Consider the following 23,421-nt stretch of genomic DNA (forward strand, 5'->3'; position numbering starts at 1 on the left):
CATTGAAGACGCCCTGGGCTTTTGTCTAGTTGGTTGTTTCAGGGGGCAACATCCAGGAAGAAATGGAGTCTATGCAATAGTCAACAAGTGAAAGGTTCACTACAAATTCTTTATGCATAAAAGTGGATAGGTGGTCTACCGTTTTGATACAAAAGATGATCGCGATAGAGTCTTACAGGGAGGGCCTTACTTTGCTTTTGGAGTTCCCATTTTTCAGAAGATTATGTCAAGGTGTTTTCTCTTCCATAAAGATGGTCGACTTGTTCCAGCTTGGATACAAATCCATGGTTTACCACCAGATTATTGGTCACAGAAGGTCTTGAGTATGATTGGTTCGGAGGTAGGCAAGCCTTTATACACGGATAGCTTAACACGATCAAGGGAGCGGCTAGAGTATGCTCGTCTTTTGGTGGAGGTTCCGGTCATTGGGGATAGAATTTATGAGGTTCCAATCACATTACCTACCGGAGTGCAGCTTGATCTCAGAATCGTTTATGAAATGATGCCTGAATATTGTGAGACTTGTAAGAAGATTGGTCACCGGAAAGAAGACTATGGTTGTCTGCCTCGCACAGGGAGGGCAAGATCTAAATCAGCAGGTTACTAGGGGAGAAGGAGATCAAAACCGAGATCCAGAAGTCGGGCATGGCGACCAAGACAACAACCACAAAATATGGAGGATCCAGTGACACAGAATGATTTAGCAATTGTCGGGTGCATAGTCCTAAGCCTGTGGCAGTTGTCCATCCCTTAGATCATGATGAGGTGGATGCACAGGATGTGCATCATGAAGAGAAGGCGAATGCAGAGGAGTTGTCTACTATACCGGAGGTTTCAAGTAGCAAGGAGGCATCTTCCTCTTCAGCAGATCATCGGTCCCAAACAGATAGTAGTGGCACAACTCGATCCTCGGCGCCATCATCTTCGGCACCATCATCCTCGGCTGCATCCGTGACACTGGGATCGACTTCTTCAGCATCCTCTCAGGTTGATTCTGTGAGACATAAAGGGAAGAGCAAGGAAGTGACTGGAAGTAGAGCGCCCCTACAAAGTGGACGATAACTACGGATCCGAGCAGCCCGAGTGGAAGGTGTTAAATGAAGATAGCTGCTTGGAATATTAGGGGCTTTCACAAGTCCCTAAAACATGGAGGGGTGCACCACCTCCTCAAGCAAAAAGATATTCAAGTGATGGCGTTATTAGAGACGAAGTTGGATGGGGCCTCTCTTGATCCTATTATGCATCGGCGATTTTCAGGTATGAGGCATGTACATAATTTTGATATGTCTAATCATGGTCGCATGTTGCTTCTTTGGACTTACACAGAGTTGATATGGATATTCTCTCAATAACCGAACAATTCATTCATTGCGGGGTTCGGTGTCGGGTCTCTAGGAGGGATTTCTTAGTGACATTTATTTATGGGCTTCATTCTATTGTTGCTCGGAAGGCGTTATGGGAGGCTCTTACGGACCTTGGAGGATCTACATCTGAGTCATGGTTGATTCTTGGTGATTTTAATTCTATTATATCGACATTGGATAGACAAGGGAGCTCTGCGGTCACTAATTATGAAATGCAAGATTTTCAAATTTTTACTCAAGTATGCGGTTTGGTGGATCTTCGCTCCATTGGTTGTCGGCTCACTTGGACCAATGGTACGGTTTCTTGCAAATTGGATAGAGCTTTGGTGAATTCTTTTTTGCTATTGGCAGATTTTGATGCTTGCGCGGAGTTTACAACGCCTGGGTATCTCTCGGACCACTCTTGTACCACCGTGCATACTCTAGCGAAAGATCAACCCCCAAACTGACCTTTCAAGTTCCTTAATATGTGGTCACTCAAAGAAGGTTTCACTGAGCTTGTGTTGGACTCTTGGTCGCCGTCGATTTTTGAGAATGCTCAATATATCCTTACAACAAAGTTGATCAGTTTGAAGAGCAAGTTGCGGGAGTTGAATAAAAATCATTTTGGGCACATTTCAGACAAGGCAAGAAGAGCAACTGCAGATTTAGAAGAGATATAGAAAGGGGTCCTAGCAGGAGGAACAATTCCCATTGACTATGATCATATACGGAGGAAGGTCACTCTACTTGCGGAAGTGGAGAAACAGTTTTATCAGCAGAGTGCGAAGAATGTTTACTTAAAAAGTTCTGATAAGTGTACTAAATTCTTCCATGGTGTGGTGAAGCACAATAACAAGAGAAATGCAATTATTATATACACAAAAATTAGAATGGGGAGCAAACATCCAGCTTGGGTGAAGTGGCAGATGAATTTGTGGACTTCTTTCATGATCTACTTGGGCAAAAGGTAGCATGTAACCCTATGGACAGCAGTGGACTTCCTGGAAGAAAACTCACTCATGGCCAATCTGCGGACTTAATCAGGACGGTGGAGGTGGAGGAAATTAAAGTCGCCTTATATGACATCGGGAGCTACAAGGCACCGAGCCCGGATGGATATGGAGCAAAGTTTTTCACTTCATCTTGGGATATTGTTGAGCCAGATTTTATCACAGCTGCTCAAGAATTTTTTCTGAGTGGTGAGCTCCTCAAACAGTGGAATCGCTCATTGATATCCTTGGTGTCAAAGGCAGACCATGCCCCGAGGGTTACGGATTATCAACTTATCTCCTGCTGCAATGTGTTCTACAAGGTCATTGCAAAGGTATTGCTGGCAGGTTAGCAGAAGTTTTGGGGGACTTGTTAAATCCGGCGCAAGCTGCTTTTGTCAAGGGGCGTTCTATTGGTGATAACATTAACTCACTCAGGAGTTGCTACGGAAGTATGCGCGCAAAAGAATATCCCCGAGATGTATGACCAAGGTTGATTTACAGAAGGCTTTTGATACAGTAGATTGGGATTTTCTTATAGAAGCTCTCGTTGGTTTTGGTTTTTCCCAACGATATTGTGGATGGATTAGGGAGTGTGTAACTACAGCCTCTTACTCTATTTCCCTAAATGGTGATATCTATAGATTTTTTAGTGGGTGTCGGGGTCTAAGGCAAGGTGACCCCTATCTCCTCTACTTTTCGGTTTGTACATAGAGGTATTATCTCGCAGGTTGCAGGGCGCTTCCTTGATGCCTTCTTTTCACTTTCATCCTATGTGTAAAGAGGTTGGCATCACACATCTTGCTTATGCCAATGATTTGATGCTGTTTGCACGAGCGGATGAGTCCTCAATAAAAGTATTGGCAGATTGTTTGGAGGTTTTTGGCAATGAAGCAAGACTTCGGGCTAATTCATTGAAGTCTCATATGTATATAGCGGGGATTGATGATAGAATGAAGGACCGATTGCTCCAATTTATTGAGTTCCAAGAGGGTACATTTTCATTCCGGTACTTGGGGATTCCACTAGCGGCGGAGAAGTTGTGGATTGCAAACTATGGGTCATTACTTGATACTATTACAAAGAAGATTAATTCTTGGCCAAAGCATACCTTATCTTATACCGGGTGCTTGGAGTTGGTGAAGATAGTGCTTCAAGGAGTGGAGTGTCATTGGCTTTCTATGCTCCCCATTCCAAGTGGTGTCATTGACAAGATCAAAACTATATGTCGTGCATTTGCGTGGTCTTCAAAGCATCCTCCTATTTCACGACCTTTATTCATGGAATGAGGCTCTTCTTAGCAAAACACTATGGGAGATCCAAACTAATGTGGATTTGCTATGGGTAAGATGGGTGCACCATCATTATCTCAAAGGGGTTAATTTTTGGTAATGGGAGATCAAAGCCTCAGACTCTCCGCTTATCAAAAGACTTGTGACCATTCGGAACAAAATCCAAGGGGCTACAAGTAGAAGTGGAGAGGCGAACAAATTGATGGTCGAGTGGTTTGCGATGGGGAAAAATGGGACAGCAAATGCATATGGCTTCTTTATGCCTAGAGGTCCTGAAGTGTCGTTGACATCATTAGTTTGGAAGCCAGAGATTATGTCGAAACATCGATTCATTCTTTGGTTACTTGCCCATGGGAGGCTACAAACAACCGATAGATTGTCATATGAGGAAAACAAGACATGTGTGCTTTGCCACGGCTAAGACGAGTCGAATGATCACTTGTTCTTTGAGTGCCCTATCACATGTGATCTTTGGAACAGGGTGAGAAGTTGACTAGAGATAAATCATGATGTTAACTCAGTGGTGGAGCTATTTCACATTCTCGATCAGCACTACAAAGGTGCAAGTCGAAAAATGAAAACTCGGTATCTTGGAGTTTCTTGTATGATATATGTTTTTTGGGAATCCCGTAACAGATGTCGCTACGAGGGAATTGTTGGAACCCCAAGGTTGTTTTGGTGTAATCAACAAGTTAAGTTAGGTCCTGCGTTGTTTCTAACCTTGTGTCTAAGTGTGCAGGAACTTAGGAGCAGAGGTACTCGAGCGGAAGACGCAGCTAGCGAGAAGGACGGTACGCTGTGCGTCCGAGGGACGAGGTGCTGCGGAAGAGTACACCGGCGGACGAGAAGGAAGTGCGCGCGGTGGTTCCGAGGTACGAAAGCCAGAGCAGAAGATTGCTCGGGGAGCAAGAGACGCAGCTAGCGCGAAGGTCGGCACGGGGTGCGACCGAGGGACGAAGTCTGCGGATGAGTACCCTGGTGGACGAGAAGGAACACGCGGCAATTCCGAGGGACGAGAAGCCGGAGGGAAGCACGCTCGAGAAGACCGGAAGATGGGTTCGGGTGAGCCCTATTCCGGATGGCAGAGATCACCCAAGCTAGCGGAGCCGGAGTGAACAGACCCGGACCAGGACGAGCCGAACTGAGACGAGTTGAACCGGAGTCGAAAAGTCAACTTATGTTGACCTTAGGGCTCCGGGCGCCCTGAACCATTCCGGGCGCCCGGAACCGACCGGGGCGCCCGGAATCGACTTTTCAACAGGATAGAGTTTTGACTCGATCCGACCGTTGGGGGATAAAATTTATCCCCCCAGGGCGCCCGGACCAAGACTATAAATATAGCCTTGGTCCAGAAGCTTAAACGAAACTCACTGATTATAAATCCAGTGCTTGCACACTCTCTTTTAGTCTAAGCTTCTGTTTTCTGCACTTCAACGCTGTACGAGGCTTCTCCGCCCGAAGGAGTTTTATTGAGCTTAATCTTCCTTGGATTAACAACCACATCGGTTGTAACCAAGTAAATCTTTTGTGCCTCGCTTTTCTTTATGCTTTTAATTTATCTGCTTAACTTAATTATGCAAGTGTTATCCTAAAGAGTTCGAGGAGGGTTTGTTTTCCTTTTTGTGTTAGCAGGATATCCAACAACCCCCTCCTAGCCGGCCCAACGGTCTTACAGGAATGACTCCTGATATTGATAGGATGTTGTGGAAGATTCAAATTCATTTTTATCGTTTTATGGACTTATATAGAATTTGAAGTGGTTGTTGCCCGTGAGGAGTTGTTTGCTGTCCACTGGTTTTGGATGTTCGTGGTTTTGAAGCTTCTGTTGCTGTCCGAGTTTTTGAAACAACCTATACTATTCGTGGATTTGAAGACTCAAGATGTCCGTGGTTTTGAAGCTTCTGTTGCTATCCGTGCTTTTGAAGCTACCTCTACTGTTCATAAATTTGAAGACTCACGATTTGTGTGTGTGCATGTAAGGTATGTTGAAGACTTGAGTATATGCAAACTAGTTCAAATGTTAACTTATACATGTCTTGTGATTGGTGGTGAGAGTCAAAATGTTGACTTGTGAGAGATGATGAATAGATGCATGTCTTGTGTTAGGGGAATAAGAGAGATGGTGAATAAATCTATCGTAATTTATCTATCTAATCCGCAACAAACGGTTCGCAGTAAAGACAGTACCAAATCCGTTGATGGTTGGGGCTTTGTCAAAAAGTCCAAGAGGATGAATAGATCTACCATAATGATCTATCTAGTCTGCAGCAAACGGCTCGCGGTAAAGACAACACCAAATCCGTTGATGGTCGGGGCTTTGCCAAAAAGTTCAAGAGGGTTTATAGATTCACCATAAGGATCTATCTAGTCCGCAGCAAATTGCTCGCGGTAAAGACACGACAAACTCGATAGCTGACCACTTGCTAAAAGTGGGACGACGTTCTATGAGAGGATGCTTTCTATTTGCTGTCCGTGTTTTAAAGCCACTGTTCGTACAATTGCTCATATCCGTGATTTCCTATGGCCGAACATCACTTGCTCCACACTTTGGTTATGCTTGCTCTCGTTGTTTGATTGTCATTTGAATTGCATGTCATGGTGTTGTGTGAGTAAGTGAGCGGTGTTTAGTTTGACTTTGTTTTATGGTCATGGTGTTGTGTGATATGCTGTGAGTGAGTGATTAGTTGTTGTTTTGACTTTGGTTGTGAGGGTGTGAGTTACTTTGAGTGCATTACCATGTAAGTGAATTGAGTGATGATCAAGGGATTTACCTCGATTGTAGAGGACAGACTCCTAGCTACGATGTATGTGTTTGACATTCTGTTTGAGAGTCTTTTCCTCTTAAACCTGTTTTTATACATATGCACCTATTTCCCTGAAGACCACTTGAAACTCTTCAATCTCTTCCTCCTAGTTTTTAAAGATAAACTTTCATTTTACTCCTCAACATTTCATTTTTTCCAGAAAAAAAATCCTTCAGTATTGTTATTATTTTATAAAATAGTCCTGTAGTTTTAACATTGATAAAATGCCTTCAGAACTTATTAACATTAAATTCCTGAATTAACAATAAAATGAAAGACACTTTATTAACTTTAAGATGCACCATTTTTATTTTAAAAAAATACTAAATACTAATAATTCTTCTAATTTTTAAAAATATGATAATTAAAATGATTCATAGGTTATTTTACTATCTGTATGTGCTACTTTTATTAGACGAATTTACCTACTTATATATAGCCAAGGGTTAACATGCTAACCACCTAGGAGGAACATTTCACATAGATAAAACATAACACTTGCCCTCGTAAACTGATATAGGTGGTTAATACATGTAATGTTGCTATAAAAAAAAATATGGAACTATTACATCAGTGATCCTCCTAGAGCCGGTCCTATAGATATGGAGGGAAGTAAATATAGGTGCACAGCTGAAAGCGCATGGCCGGGACGCTAACTCCAGGTAATCACATCCCGAGGATCAAACCCTAGATCTCTCAGCTACGAAACTATGCACCTTCAGCTGTGCTACGCCCTGGAGACATGTAATGTTGCTATAATAGATCATGAAGTTAATTCTTAAAGTGTACGAAATGTGTCATGGGTTATCTGACCTCATGCAAAGGATCACTATGCTGAATGAAACCCTATTATTTATCTTTCTTCCTGATTGATTGGGACAATCTTAAAGGGTCCCTAGGCGAGGATTATTTCCTTTTTGTTGCGATAAAAACATGACACTCAAATGGTGCCCACCACTGGCACAGTTGAGCTCGCACTTGGATGATAGATTATCATATGAGGGTAGAGATTGAATCTTAGGGAAATAATTTATTTGAGAATAAAATTCCTCCCATTTAAAGATATCGCTCGATTAATTGTTAATGTGAATTACTTTCTTCATCCCACCGTGGAACTAATGATAAAAAAAAGATTAAGGTGGGTGAATCATCTTTTAAGATATGACACTCAAATGACAATTGAACAATACGACTGTTATCGAGTTGAGTTACTACAAGAGTATTCATATTGGTGGGTGTTATAGCATCCACCACCTTATCAAAAAAATATAGGTCAACATGTCACATACACATTATATTAACACATTCATTAGCTGATATTCATTTTAACATTAACATTCATTATTGTTATCCACATATCACATACACATTATATTAACATATTAATTTTCTTATCTTCATTTTAACATTAATACTCATTTTTGTGTAAGTTCTATTGTCTACTCATGTTTCTTTATTCTTATTTTACATTAAATAAATATATATATTTTTTATTTTAACCTTTTTAAAAATTTTAAATTTTTAATAAAAAAATATGGGAGGACATCCAGGTGGCCCTCTCATATATCTCTCACTTGATACGTGCACAGTCAGATATTATATATATATATATATATAATCTTTGAACACATTTACTTTTTAAACGAGTTCAATGACACGTTGGATTTAATATATCCTCACATTAATTTTAACACCAATTGATAATTATAACACCCAATAATTTTCATCAATATAGAAGCCCTTCCTATAATAGAGTTATATGATGGAGGATTCACAATAATATATCTATACTTTTTACTAACTAATTTGTTATCATTATATTTATCATAAATTATAATGATATTTTTAACAGTCGCATTGTCATTTTTTAAGTTGTTTTAAACTATCCGATATAAATTAAGATTTTGTTTATTATTATAAAATACAGATTCATTAACATCTTTTTTTTTAAGTATGCAAAGATAAAAAACTAAATAAAAAAAAAGAAAAGGGACATATTTTTTTTTATAAAGTATGTGAATATTTGAGAATTGAGACGGTGAATACACGTTTAAAAGTACGAGCCATGCACGTTGATAGATGAGAAATTTTTTAAACGAATAAATTAAATATAAAAAATAATCCGACAATTTCCTCGAACAACTAATAATAAACGAGCAATATTTGTCATAAAAGAATTTTCTTTTTAAACAAAGAAACACTAAACGGAAGGACCCGAAGCCCAACTCTCCTGGCCCAAATAAAGGCCAGCACTATAAATATATGTAGACAGGAATTTGAGTTCCACTCTGGCCCAAATAAAGCCCAACAAAGCGGCAGTCACTCGGCCCTGCGCGTAGCCGCTGTCCTATTTGTGAACCCTAAACGCCAGGGCCACAAGCCCAACTCGCTAGGTTGATGAAGAGTTCTCTCGCCGGGCTCGGCGCGGCGATCTACTCCTCTTCCCTTGTCCGGCCGCCGCCCTTCCACGGCCGAGTATCGGCAAGGTTCGTCGCCGTCCGAGAAATGAGCACCAGCTGTACCAGTTTCTCGACCCGGGTTTTCCAGCTCCGGCGCGACCCCCTTACCGGGGATTCCGAGTGGATAGTCGTTGAAGAAGGAGGCGAGGGAGAGGGAGGGGAGGGTAAGCATGGTGCTAAGTGCCTTCTGGCCACCACCTCTTACCTCGATATGCTCAATGATTCCTGTCGGAATCGGGCATTCCGAGCGGCTATTGAGAAGACGATCAAGGGTCCTTGCCACGTCCTTGACATCGGGTGATTTCTCTCGCGCTTGATATCTTCTACATTTCTAGATGCGTCTTTATTTGTATCGAAAACGAAATGATTGCCGTAGGCTTCCTAAAATGTTTTCTCTCTAAATCCTAATATGACCTTCGAGGCCAGTGCACAAGTTGTCTCCTTTTTACCCGGACAATTGTGGCTGCACTGTAATGTCAAGGTTTATAAGCACGCAATGAATCGTAATGGTGAGTAATTGACTGGGCAAAAGGTGATTACGCGTGCCCCCAGTGCCCCGTCAGCCCACCCCAGGACCATCACGGAGGTAAACCACGGTGACTGTGACTGAGAGGTAAGATGGATGGGAGGGCGAGTTGTGCCGGGTGCAGCGATTTACACCCCGCCAGCCCCGGGATTCAACCTTTCGCTCATTAGGCAAATCTGCCATCCACTTACCATCTCAGCTAAGCCTATGGGGGCATAATGATGAGCAATCGAAGACCTCAACAAGAATTTCTCCTTATTTTCAGTTCAATGCAGTAATTCTTATGAAAAATGGACTTTTTGTGTATCTACTATAGTTAAATAGGTCTCTAATGCTTTTCCGTCCTTAAATAAAAAATAGGCAATTTATTGTTATAATAAGATGATCAGAGATTTCTAAGGGTTGGTTCCTACTTTTTTATGGTCTGACCAATTGGTTTGGATTTTCTTGGACTAGAGTTGTTTATGTCATAAGCCTGATAGCATAACAATCACACTTCGCACTTATTATTTCTAACTCTGGTGTTGGTTGTCTCTAATACTCAATGATGCCCATAGTTTTGTTAAGAAGTAGGACTCACTTAGGTGCACAAGGCAGGCAAGGCATGGCATAAGTGTCTTGGACATGTTTAGGCAAGCATTTTGCCAGCTTTGCTTGAGTGCTTTACTGGGTTTAGCCCTTAGGCAAAGCAGAAATCTGCTTGGTTTTCAAATCTGATCTTCTAAAAATTCGAACTTTGTTTTCCTTGCTCTTTTACATAGTATGAGGATTCTAGGGCAAATATGAAATCCATGTTTCACTAGAAAACTCATTACCATCAACTCTAGTTCTACATGGTAGCTGGCTATTGCCTCTCATTTCAGAAGGGACCTATACAATGCCAACTGATCATATGTCTGCATGAATCAAATCTATGTAGCACATCAATCTTGCTCTATCCTGATCTGATGGTTTTTCACTCTTTGAACAAAGGAGTGACTTCTCACGGCCAATTCACATCTTGTCTGTATTTATCCTTTGGCAAAAGTGAAAGTGAAAATGCATCCTTCTCTCTTCTCATCTTTCTCATTCTCAAGATTTTTGAAAGTAACTAAAAACTCCATTACTCGAAGTTAGAAGTTACACTATGAATAAACATGGAAAAAAATTGTGGGTGTTATTAGATCTGAGAATATGCAATTTTTTCTATTATATTTAGCTTTGAGTATACTTTATGATTTTATTGAAATAATGACATCTTATGGACCTTGGTTCCTTGCAACACCTAACACATTTTTATAAATTTTTTTCATAGGAGTCATGTGAAAATCATCAGGCTGTCCATGAATAATTTCATGGGCTAGATTGATAATAAATGTGAAGTGCACTAATGTTGTATTTTTTTTTAGAATTTCATACTGCTTTTTAAAACAATACTGGTTATTCATCAGTGAGGCATATTAACATAAAATAGTAGCAAAAGCGACATTGTAGTAGGAATACAATAGATTGTTAATTTTAATTTGGGTTCCAATGCAGGGAAGATAAATTGAGATAATTCAATTATGGATTTAGGCTCAGTACAAGATGTAGAGTGATGCCAAAGCTGTGAAATAAATTACATTGTGCTTGCAGAGCTGGAACTGGCCTATTGTCAATGTTGGCAGCACGCACGATGGAGAAATTTGGTGAATCCTCAGTGGCGACTGTGTCAGCTTGTGAGTCTTACCTTCCCATGGGGAAGCTAATGCGTAGAGTATTGCGGGGAAATAAGATGGAGAAGAAGATAAAGGTCTTTCACAAGCGATCTGATGAGCTTGTTGTTGGCGTGGACCTTGAATCACGAGCAGCTGTGTTGGTAGGTTTTCTCAAAGTCCATTAAGGGTAGTGATGTTTATATTAGAGAAAGAAATATATTACAAGCAGTTGTCCATTACCATTTTGTTCACTCAAATATTTCGGAACAGGAAATAAACTATAAGATTGAGCAACAAAAAGGTTGTCTCAACTTGTTACTTCCTGCGATTTGCTACTTTATGTGAGATTTATTTTTTGGTGTCCTTGTGTCCTCAAATGTTTTTATGAAATTCATTTTTTGTTAATGTTGAAGAACCCATTGATATGATTAAACGTGCTGTTCTACAGTTCTTTCTCTGTATTAACTATTATTAACTATTTGTGTAGGTTAGTGAGATATTAGACTCAGAATTATTGGGAGAAGGACTGATACCAACTCTACAACATGCTCATGATATGCTACTCATCAAGAACCCACAAACTGTTCCATATCGTGCCACTACCTATGGACAGGTAGATGCTTTTTTCCTTGGTTTGTTGGGTGATATGCTACTTCCTGTTGAAGGATCTTGGCGATTTTGCTTGAAATTACTATGCTTCTCCTGTTGCTTAGCTTGCTTTGCAAAGATATGACCTATATGAGGAAGAGGAAAGTGTCCATAATGTCAAATACTTTGCCTGCTAGAACACACTTTGGCTAAAAAAGGGCAACCTGGTGCACGAAGCTCCCGCCATGCGGGGTCCCGGGGAAGGATCTGTACGCAGCCTTATCCTGCTTTTTGCAAGAGGTTGTTTTCAGGATTCGAACCCGTGACTTTTTGGTCACATGGCAATAATTTTACTGTTGCGCCAAGGCTCCCCTTCCTAGAACACACTTTGGCTGGTTTACATTATTCAATTAACTTCATGAAATATTGACGTTCAATAACTTCCCACTTTTTGGAAGAGGAAAATTGCTCCACAATGACACTAAGGTTTCCCTAGTCTTCCTTCTCAGCATTTGCTAATTTGTGGCTGTTAATCATGCTTATAGACGATGCACCAAAAATATTCATACCGATGCTGCCAAGAAACTCTAACCTTATCGAATTGGTGGTTCAATGGAAGTATTAACTACAGTACGGTGTATCCAATTCTTCAGAATGAAAAATAATTTAAAATTGACTTAATTCATATTAGACTTGGAAGTTGATTGTCGCTAATACTTTCAAGTCTATTCATTTGAAAGAAATATACACTGCAATTTCTTTCTGAGAACATGTGCGATATACTTAGCCTCACTGTTAAGTTGTGAGTACTAGATCTTTTGTGAATTTTAATTTAGTTGGCACTATCTTCGGTATCATAAAATATAAAAAATTCATGCAACTAACCCCAAATGGTTTTGGCCTTATGGCTGATTGATTTCTCATTGTTATGGCTGTTGTTTTCTTCCTTGCCCTTGTGCCTTTATCTCAATAAATAATTATCATGATATTTCTGGTTTTCTGCAATAAACTTCATAAGAGAATAGCTATGAATTTCCAAAGACGTGAACTCACATTGCTAGTATATTGATTCCCCAGCTAGTTGAGAGCCCATACCTGCAGAAGCTGCAGGATTTGTTCCATGGTGAAGCAAATTTATCCGATGGAGTTCATCTTACATGTCCCGGTTTGGAAGGGATTATGGACATTAAAAAACAACAATATGCCATGCATTGTGACGCCATGTTCAATGATCTACGACTGGTATATGTTTTTTTTCCTTTTAAGTTCCATAGGCTTATTGATAGATTAGGGGTATATATAGAGCTTATTGATAGATTAGGGGTATATATAGATATTGCGTAATATGAATTTCATACAGTTGTCAGAGCCCTTCAAAGTTTTTGAGTTTGACTTTTGGAAACGACCAGAGAGTCATGGTGAAATCAAAATATCAGTAAAAGCTAGCAGTGAAGGCAATGCCAATGCTGTAATTTCATGGTAGTTGTCATGCAAATCTGGTATATATCTCTTCTCGGCACCAAAGATTTAAATTGGTCTCAATTTGCAGGTGGGTGGTTCAGTTGGACTATGAAGGTTCAGTGGTATACACCACAGCTCCTAGATGGATTACAAGGACAGATGATATAAAAGAAGCAACTTGTGTTCCTGGTAATGTTTGTAAATTGTTTTCTTTCCATAAGCATTCTGGTTAAGTGCCCATTATGACTTAAAGTGCCACTATTTCAAATTCTTAATGATATTAAATGTAGTAAATTAGTACATATCACTGTGGATACAAGCTAGAAATGCATTAAAATTCACCTGTTCTTACTAGGTCCTAGTTGACCAATATATATTCTCTCAATCAAAATTCACCTCCTCTATATTGAATGCTAGTTATCCTCATGTGTGTCTGATCCTGTGCAGTAAGGTTAATGTATTTGTTTTTTGGGCAAAGCTAATAATTTCTGAACACAATGTTCATTTCTCAAGGATTTTTTCATTAGACATTTCTAATGCTACACCTATTATGTATGTGATGTGATTGCACCCTTCATATATTATGCTTTTTTGTAAGTTTTTGCTCAAAGTGTCAAAATAATTCTTAGATATCTGTGCTAAACCCTTGCTTTTTGTATAGTTATCTATTCCAGACTATGGATACAAATGCATTATGCATTACAAATTTAGCAGCTGATGGTCATTTCTTTGTGAATAGACGCTAAAGATTGGTGTGATCACTGGAAGCAATGTGTATGGTTCATTCCAGGACCAGGACTTCCTGTTTCCAAAGATGAAAATGTTGTCTTTAATGCCACCCATGATGAAACTAAGATTTCATACCACCTCAAGTGTGATAATTCATTGATCTACAGCAACACCTATGGGGACTGCCGTCTAGAGCTTTCACCGGAAAGAATTGCCTTGTATGGTGACAGAGATTGGAGGTCAGGGTTAATGACTGCTATGAGAAATATCGTAAGTAGTTGCTACCTTACTATTGACATAATTATTGTACACAGACATTTCTTTTGCTTTGTCTTCTTACATGTGTGGCATCTCACTCATCTGAAATTTTTTGTAACAGTTGCATGCACAATCTTCTCAATTTTGTGTCGTTGCTGATGATAGTGTGTTCTTAACAATTCTAACTGCATGTCTCTCCAAAAATGCAACCATAGTTTCAAGTTTTCCTGGGCTACAAGAAAAAGGTGAAAAGTATCTGCAAGCTGTTGCCAATGCAAATGGTTTTTCTATGGATCGTATAAAAGTTATGGGAATGAGGTCACCCAACCTGGCTAAAAATAATCTTATACAAAGAAAGGTGAAAATTGTTTTGTGTTTAAATATTGTGCTAGAGTTTTTATTTCATGTAAATGTTTTGTACTGCTGAAACTGTAACCTTGTCTTGCTGAAATTGTCACGTGGGCTTATTTTAGGTTGATCTTCTGGTTGGAGAGCCATTCTACTATGGAACTGAAGGGGCACTCCCATGGCAGAACCTACGATTTTGGTAAGTATGAGTTTAGGAAAACTTGTTATTTTTTATGTTTGCATAAGATAATATTCACAAGTTTATAACCAGATCATAATATATAGTTTGTAGTTGCTAGGTATGCTGCTTATTTATTCTTGAACACACTCTTGTAGTGGATAACAAATGATTTATTTGACTATTAACCATTTGAATCTATGTAACCCATTATGTGGTTCAAATTCCAGGATATTGTTTCCTCATAATGGTTGATGAGAATCTGTTACTAGATTAGATCAATGTTTGATGTTTAACCTCAAGTAGATCAAAGTGTTGCTTCGAATCATTAAGTTGTTACTAGATTGGGGCATGTACTTTGGTCTCATTTCTATCAAATTTCTAGTTATTATGACCAACAAGCTTCCTGAAGAAACTCTAACCGGTTCTCTAGCCACTCCTATGTGAATTTACTAATTTAGGAAGGAGAGGACTCTACTTGACTCCGTGTTGTCTAAAGATGTCATCGTCATGCCTTTTAAGGGAGTACTAAAAGTTTGTGCCATGTCTCTTCCGGTGAGTTTCCTTTCTGTTTCCATTTCCTATTGTCAATAGGCATCATGCTAACTTGTAGCATTCATTTGAGAACACTTTTACCATCCTATGTAGGATCTTTGGAGAAGCCGGTGTTGCCTGGAAAATGTTGAAGGCTTTGATCACTCGGTCGTGAATGAGACTCTGGGTGCATGTGGCAATTTACCACCAATGATCGAAGGTCCTTGTCTGCCTTATTATGTCTGGCAGTGTGGTGAGGTTCAGGTAATCATACCACAGTTGAAAAACAAAGTTCGATATATCTCACAAGATCCTGGTTAATCTTATTTGGATTATTGATACGAGTTGTATGACAGGAACTCAGCGGTGTTCTTCCACTCATGGAGTTCGATTTCACAAATCCTATCCATTCTTGTTCTGGGAAAACAAAGGTAGCCTTTTTCTTTACTCGAATTACTTAGAGCTCATTCTACTGAATATCACTATTATTCTTAGAAAGCCTAAACATTAGTGCTCATTAAATCCTCTGAATTTGAACGCTCACACAGTTCAGAAACTTAATTCAATTTCTATTTTCTGCTTCACGTAGATGCAGTTCTCCAAACTGGGACTATGCCATGGTTTTGTACTCTGGATCGACTGGGTAATGGATGAAAAAGGCTCCATCGTAATGTCAACTGGACCAGGTTAGAACTCGCCTGCTTCTTATCAAATTCAAACTGATAAATTCATTGAATCTTTGAAATTCAACATCAGACTGAGCTTATGATTTATGCACAAAGTTGGATTGAATTATAATTCAATTGTCTACAGCTAGTAGATACCAGAAACAGGGAGTGAAGCTTCTCAGCCAGCCTTTCAATGTCAATACGACCGACTGTTTTGTTGAGATAGAGGCGTCTTTCGATCATTCTTCCGGAGAAATCACTGTCTCATCATTCTTTTCATCATTGCAATAAGGTTCGTGGACATAATCTATCCATACTCATTTTCACAAATGAGTGGTTTCTCGTTTCTTTTTTCACGCATTATAAATTGAAGTTTGAATATCTTGAAGGTAAATTTGCATGTGTTTCATTTCAAACTGGTTCCCTTGTTATTTTTGATGTGAGTGAGTCGAACTGTAGAAGTTATATACATTGAGATGATTGATGAATGATGATCATATATGAAGACAAACTTAAAGTTTTCTTTAGATAAAATTAAAATGGCTTCAGAACTGAACAACGTAACTTTGAACCAGTACGGACGCAACTATCCTCAGAGATAATAAAAAAACTTGGAAAAACTATGCAAGTTTAGTTGTGAAAATGCGAAGTTTAGTGGGGAAAAGAAAAACAAGTTTGCCCATTTGGAGGCAATAAAAACTAGAGGGCAATTAGTTGCTATAGGGTGCATATCATTTAATTTATTTTATTAATATGAAAGGTTAATAAAATATCAAAAAAAATAAAAATTGAAAAATACCATCCCACTCGTATTTAAAACTTTAATCAAAATTACATTAACTTAGAAAATTTTACTTATAAATACTCCACTCTATTCCTAATCCTTCCAACCCTAAAATCTCTTCCTCAAACCTTGCCTCGCCGTCAGCAGCTGCCATATCTTAAGAATTAAAGAAAAAAAATTATATGGAGCACCAAAGGTCAGCAGCCGCCGCTCCACGTTTAGAAGACATCGTAGCATTCATTAAAGATTTGGAAATAAAATAATAATAATAATAATTTCAGTTAATCTTATTGATTATTTTTAGTGATCGATTTAGACTTATGAAAATTTTCTAGTCATCATTAGAATAAATTAGGAAGCGTATGCGACGCCAGCTTAGAAATCTAATATCCTTTGATTGCGTCATCTATTTAGATAAAATTTATTTACAAATACATTATAGCTGGGGATCAAATTATGGATATTTGGGTTATAATCTGAATACTCTATCGTGATACCATAAAAGATTTGGAAGCAAAGAGAAAAATATACGGAGGTTTGGCCAAACAGTCAATTATCGTCTCCCATTTGTCCAAGTTAAAGTTCCGGAAATTTTGAAAAAAACTTAGTAGAGGCGAAGAAATAGAAAGCCTTGCGAACAACCATACTTAAAATGGAGGTTGAAATTTCTGATTTGAGAAATAGGAAGCCTTGATTTGAGAAAATATCACTGTTGACCTACTAGATATTTGTTTTGTTGTATTCAAAGTTCATCAATCAAATTAAGTTTATGATCTTAATACTTGGAAAATAATTTAAAACTTAACTTAATGCATATCAGACTTGGAAGTTGATTAGCCTGAAACAAACTTAGAACATTTTATTTTCGTGCAGGTTCTTCATTTCCAATTGACCAAAAGAGCAACTAACCTAACAAAGATCAAGCATAGACTGTGAATTAATGAAAGTGATACAACATCAACTTTGAGCCGACTCATCCTTAAAATGAGTCCCTTGAGTGTCCCACCAATGATTTAGCCTTCCACATGCAAACCCTAATAATTAGGTTTGTTTCATTTTTGGTCCGAGATACCCGAGCATTCTGTCGGAGCAACAAGCCAAGCTCCATGATCGCATCTCTTTTCGTCTGGAAAGAAGGAGAATAAGAAGAGGAAGCCTTGCCGGATGAGATTGCATATAAGAAAAAAATTCGAAGAACAGATGAAAAAGCACCTAGCTTTATAGTTCGGATTCTTTGGTCCTTTATTCCTGATTCTTTTTTGTGCCTTATGCATTTTAGATTTCTTTCATCTGGCGAATTTATTCGAAAAAATTATTATCTAAATTTTCTCAATTCTGTTCTTAAATTATATTTTTTTTTGTATTTTTTTATTTTATCAATGCATTTAATTATGTTTTTTTTCCTAACTTTGATAAAAAAAAACTCAATTAAATATGTAAAAAAATGTTACAAAAAGTAAAATTTATATACGGAATTGAGATAATTTAGATAATATTTTTTTTAGATGAATTTATTAGATAAAAGACATCTAAAATGTATAAGAGACCCAGAAGAGATCAAATGATTCTAATTCGGGAAAAAAAAAGAAGAAAAAAGCAGAAAAAACTCGAAGAGGAGAAGAAAAAAGAGGAAGTGACACCTATGGACACTCGAAATGCTGCACTTCCCGGATATCTCATTAGAAGTAAATTATTCTGAAAAAAAATATTTTTTTATTATAATTTTTTTTAATCTAATTAAATTTATTATAAACAATTTTAACTAAAAAAATTACAATTCAGATGGAATAATTTTAATTAATAATATTAATTAACATTAAAATTGTTTTAATTAATATTAAATTAATTTCAACTAAAATTATTGCTATATATAGAATGTATATTATTTTATTAATATGAAAGTTTTAAAAAATTATATATATATATATATATATATAAACTTATAAATATATAATCCATACTATTCCTAATCCTTCCAACAAATTAACCCTAAAATCTGTCGCCTGTTCCGTTGGGAAAGACGATTGATCATCATGCCCCATTTGTCAATGTTACAGTCTCGGAACTTCTGGAAAAACTTGAGGAGGAGAAAAAGCAGAGAATCGCAAAAGGAACTTGGCTTTACCTTTTTTTTTTCTTGGTAGAATTAGGCACTTTTGTTAAATGGACAAAAGATTTGTCTGACTAGTGCGAGAGGTTAGCCGTCCCTCCCCTATTGAGTATATACGAAAGTATAATATTAATATTGATCCCTACAGTCTTATGGTTATGGTAAAGTATAAGAAAGTCCCTTCGGATGGGACTAGTGGCTAGCACATAAAATATTATCATCATCAAGTCTGGGGTTCGAATCTCGACAAAGCCGAGGTAAATATCTCCTTTATGTGTTAGTCACTATTATAAAGGCTAGTAGCCGTCCGTGATTTACCTTCTCCGTGTTGATTGTGGGACGGGTTGACGGAGACGCTAGGGGCGAACGTATTCATTTTTTGCCACCATGATAAAACATAAGAGATCTGAGTTGTTATTCAAGTATTCATAATTTGATCTCAGTCCTCCAAATAAGATGTACAATCAAAAGATGCTAGACTTTCGAGTTGTCCATCATACGCGCTTCGTGATCGATTAAAAATTTTTATGGGACCGGACCAACCACTCTCAGAGTTAGTCAACAAGGCTAATTAAATATTTTTGTAAAATAGTCCAAGTACTTGTCCGAGAAGGTGAGAAGGCAAACTCCTAGTTTTTTTTTTCACATGTGGATTCATTTGACTGAGGCCGCTACTTAAACACATATATTCCACCAAATTCGGTATCAGCTCGAGCCCCAATAGAGGATCAAACGGTAACTATTTGGGTTGACATCGGATTCCCTTACCATGGTGTTGTGCTAGGAGGGGTTTGCTATTTGACTAATTTTAAAGGTGTTCGACCTAATCCCTCCAAAGCAAACATTTGCACTCTAATCTTACTTGATTTGACTAAATACAAATTTCATATGGCCAGGGGCGGATGAAGAAACAGAACGGTCGCCCCCCTTGCCAACGGAACAAAAAAAAAAAATCGGGGCGCGGGGGTGATAAGAAACTCTTCACAGTGATGAAGAAAAAATTGCAGTCGCAGCAGGAGAAAAAACAGAACGGTAAGCGGAGAAAATGAAGAGACGAAGAACAGTTCATTTTGTTAATTGTGAACCACGTGTCCACATTGACACAATCACGTGTCCACATTGACATGTTTTCATTCCATATATAATTATATAAAGGTTTATTTTTTATATTTTTATTTATCTCTCCTATGTTTTTTTATTTCCGCCGCTCACACAACTTTTAACCTTGTGATCTTGGCATCTTGCCCTTTTTTCTTCGCTCTCTCTGCCGAGCGCTGACCAAAGCGGCAAAGCCAGAAAATCCTGTGCCCAAAGGCTTTTTTTCCTCTCTTCCGAGTGCCGATCAAAGCGGGAAAGCGCCAAAGCCCTACATCCTCCCCTCTTCAGCCTTCAGCCTTCAAGTAAGTGGATTTTATTTTATTTTTTTTAATAATTGTTTGATTATTTCTTGATTACAATGTATGATACAATTAATAATTTAAAATTTTAATTGTTTAAATGTTTAGTTGCTTTTTATATTTGATTGTTGTATAATTATAAATTTAGATTTTGTATATTTAATGGTTGGATAATTTGTAATTTAGTTTTTTATAAACTCCGAATATATAATTAGTTTTTTTATTAGCCGTTAGTTAATTGTAATTGTGAATATTGATAATTTATGCTAAATTAATTTTATTTTTTTTAAAGAATTGTGTCAATGAATAATGTTAAACAATTTAATTGTGTTATTGTTAAATTGTTTACATTACTTTATGTTGATATTTTTTTCTCATACATTATAATTTGTAGAAAATGTTGAAATATTTTGTAAAGAGACCTAGGAGTTCAATTGAATCGTCTAGTGTTCCAGATGAAGAGTCTACTCCTGCACCACAACCACCACCACCACCTCCTCCTCCTCCGTAAATTTTATTTGAAAATATTGAAAATCTGAGTAGTGAAGTAGAAATTGTTGCTGATCCTGGTTTACGAAAATTGATTGAAGAGTATGATGTTGGTGCTAGAGATCGTATTCGAAAAGAATATGTTGCTATGAGCCATTGTCAACCTCGAGGCCATAATTTTTCAAGAAAAAAAATGGCTAAAGACAATAGATGTTTCAGAGATGTTTGGTTTAAAGACCGTGATTGGTTGGAGTATAGTGTTTCAAAGGATGTAGCCTTTTGTTTCTGATGCTATCTTTTTAGACCTAGTAATCTAGGGTTTGGAGGAGATGATGTGTTTACGAGATCTGGTTTCATAAATTGGAAAAAAGCAATTGAAAAATTCAATGAGCATGTAGGTGGAGTTGGTAGTGCGCACAATGAGGCAAGAATACAGTTTGAGGGTTTCAAGAATCAAAGACAAAGTGTGGAGTATTCATTTTCATCGAGGAAACATGAGCTTGAAGTTGCTTATCGCAAACGCTTGACTTCCATTTTAAAAGTAATTCAATTTTTGTTGTTACGAGGATTGCCTTTTCGGGGACATGATGAGTTTTCGACATCATCCAATAGAGAAATTTTTTTAGAATTGCTCAAATGATATAGCTCAGAGTGTCCAGAAGTTGCGGTAGTTGTTGGAATGAATGCACCTGGAAATAATCAAATGATTGCCCCAAAAATTCAAAAGCAATTGGTGAATGCTTGTGCAGTTGAGACCACAAATGCTATTCTAGCTGATCTTGGAGATAGGTGGTTCACTTTACTACTTGATGAGGCTCGTGACTGTTCAGTGAAAGAGCAAATGGCAGTTGTTATTGGATATGTGAACAAACATGGAGAGGTGATTGAACGATTTATGGTTGTAGTTCATGTTGCAACAACTACAGCTGCTTGTTTGAAGGAGGCAATCGACTCTTTATTTGCTAAGTATGGTTTGTCAGTGGCGAGATTGAGGGGTCAAGGATATGATGGTCCTTCAAATATGTATGGAGAATTTAATGGCTTAAAGTCACTGATAATGAAAGAAAATCCGTATGCATTGTATGTTCATCGGCTCATCAACTCCAACTAGTGGTTGCAATGCTGCTCAAGCAAATCAATATGTTTGTGATTTCATGTGGATTGTTGGTTCGATTGTGAACACATCTGCATCATCTTGCAAAAGGGCCGACAAACTTCGACAACTTGAACATGACAGAAAAGTTAAACTTCTTGAAAGAGGAGAGATTAGTTCTGGTAGAGGACTAAACCAAGAAACTAGTCTAGCTAGACCTGGAGATACACGATGGGGGTCTCATCATTCAACTTTATGTCGTATTGAACAAATGTGGCCATCTGTTATAGAGGTTCTTCAAAATTTGATTGATGATGGTGATCGTTCTTCTAAGGGTTTAAGTAGAACTTTGGTTGAAAGAATGGAGAGGTATGAATTTGTGTTTATTCTACTATTGATGAAACGTATATTGGCAATCACAAATCATTTGTCAACCGTTCTACAAGAGAAAGATCAAAATATTGTGAATGTGATGCGCTTGATTAATAATGTGAAATGCAAATTGCAAAAGTTGAGAGATTCGACGAGATATTTACTGAGGATGTGAAGAAATTGTAACACTCATTCCATTGAAATAATTAATATGGCAGATAAGATCAACAACCGTAGTTGTTTGAAGAGAGATGGAAAAATGTTAATTTTATCACTACTACCACGTTGAAATCTTTTGTGAGGTAACTTCATAATTCTTTTTTTGTTTACCGTCAATTAAATTCTTTTAAACAGTAACATATTTATTAATTTTTACTTTTGTTGTTTGATTTTTAAATTGTAGGTTATCGATATTATTCTACAAGAGATGGATAGTCATTTCTCTGAAACAACTACAAATTTGTTGATTTTTATGTCATGCCTTGATCCTAGGAACTCGTTCTCTAAATTTGATGTACAGAAGTTAGTGCATCTGACTCATTTTTATGAGAATAATTTTTTTTGGAATGAGCGTATGTTGGTTGAACAAGAGCTTGAAACATATATTAATGACATCAGATCAGATGAACGGTTTGAAGTCATTTCAGATTTGGGAGCTCTTGCAAAGAAAATGATTGAAATAATGAAGAACCGTGTGTTTCTTTTGGTTTATCGGATGATTGAGCTAGCCTTACTTCTTCCAGTTGCTACTGCAATCGTTGAAAGAGTGTTTTCGGCAATGAATATTGCCAAAATAGATTTGTGAAACAGGATTGAAGATGAATGGATGAATGATAGTTTGATAGTCTATATTAAGAAAGATGTTTTTAATACTGTCGACAATGAGCCAATTTTACTGCGTTTTCAAAATATAGTGTTTCGAAGAATGCAATTGTCACGTATTCGTTAGTAGACTGTTTTAATATTTTAATATTATTGTATGAGTTTCTTTTCATAATATTGTACCTTTTTTCTCCTGTATACAAGTTATTTAAAAAGTATTTTTTAATTACATAGAAGTTATTATCTGTTCAAAAAAGATTCGTCGTGCTCAGATCGTGGCCGCCCCTCCATGATTGAATTCCTGGATCCACCACTGCATATGACAAAAGATGACCAACTCACCTCGAATATTTTTCACCGACGATTTCATAGCAAGATGAAGAGTAAAAATTACGATGAATAAGAGGAAATATCACTCTCGACTACATAGATTATAGATATTTGTTTTTGCGGTAGAATTTGTTCACAAATTTATTCATGGAGTTGTGTCTTACCTGA

General features: G+C 37.6%; 2 protein-coding genes across 3 annotated transcripts; both read left to right on the forward strand.

The window, feature by feature from the left end:
- Positions 1–8,789: 8,789 nt before the first annotated feature.
- LOC121986290 (protein arginine N-methyltransferase 7-like) lies at positions 8,790–16,367 on the forward strand. Of its 2 annotated transcripts, none has more exons than XM_042540165.1 (14): positions 8,790–9,187; positions 11,031–11,253; positions 11,580–11,705; positions 12,758–12,922; positions 13,041–13,159; positions 13,230–13,330; positions 13,881–14,140; positions 14,250–14,486; positions 14,602–14,675; positions 15,116–15,209; positions 15,303–15,452; positions 15,545–15,619; positions 15,778–15,874; positions 16,002–16,367. In XM_042540165.1, exons 1-14 carry the CDS (start codon positions 8,829–8,831, stop codon positions 16,145–16,147), a joined length of 2,226 nt encoding a protein of 741 aa, XP_042396099.1. In that variant the 5' UTR covers positions 8,790–8,828; the 3' UTR covers positions 16,148–16,367. The 2 variants fall into 2 exon arrangements, with proteins under 2 accessions (XP_042396099.1, XP_042396101.1); XM_042540167.1 differs by having other exon boundaries at positions 8,828–9,187; positions 10,935–11,253.
- Positions 16,368–21,315: 4,948 nt separating this feature from the next.
- Positions 21,316–22,906, forward strand: LOC121987119. Its single transcript, XM_042541017.1, has 3 exons — positions 21,316–21,659; positions 21,748–22,098; positions 22,720–22,906. The coding sequence occupies exons 1-3, from the start codon at positions 21,316–21,318 to the stop codon at positions 22,904–22,906; spliced, it is 882 nt and encodes a 293-aa protein (XP_042396951.1).
- Positions 22,907–23,421: the final 515 nt, after the last annotated feature.

This window comes from Zingiber officinale, chromosome 5B (genome assembly GCF_018446385.1).
Source record: "Zingiber officinale cultivar Zhangliang chromosome 5B, Zo_v1.1, whole genome shotgun sequence".
In the NCBI taxonomy this organism is placed as follows: Eukaryota; Viridiplantae; Streptophyta; class Magnoliopsida; order Zingiberales; family Zingiberaceae; genus Zingiber; species Zingiber officinale.

Excerpts from the sequence above, each read along its gene's own strand:
- LOC121986290 (XM_042540165.1), top strand. The coding sequence starts at position 8,829 with ATGAAGAGTTCTCTCGCCGGGCTCGGCGCGGCGATCTACTCCTCTTCC. Across the intron at positions 13,331-13,880 it reads AGAAGCAACTTGTGTTCCTG|ACGCTAAAGATTGGTGTGAT; the intron begins GTAATGTTTGTA and ends CTTTGTGAATAG. Across the intron at positions 14,487-14,601 it reads ATAATCTTATACAAAGAAAG|GTTGATCTTCTGGTTGGAGA; the intron begins GTGAAAATTGTT and ends GGCTTATTTTAG.
- LOC121987119 (XM_042541017.1), top strand. The coding sequence starts at position 21,316 with ATGAATGCACCTGGAAATAATCAAATGATTGCCCCAAAAATTCAAAAG. Across the intron at positions 21,660-21,747 it reads TATGATGGTCCTTCAAATAT|TGGTTGCAATGCTGCTCAAG; the intron begins GTATGGAGAATT and ends AACTCCAACTAG. Across the intron at positions 22,099-22,719 it reads TTGGTTGAAAGAATGGAGAG|ATCAGATGAACGGTTTGAAG; the intron begins GTATGAATTTGT and ends TAATGACATCAG.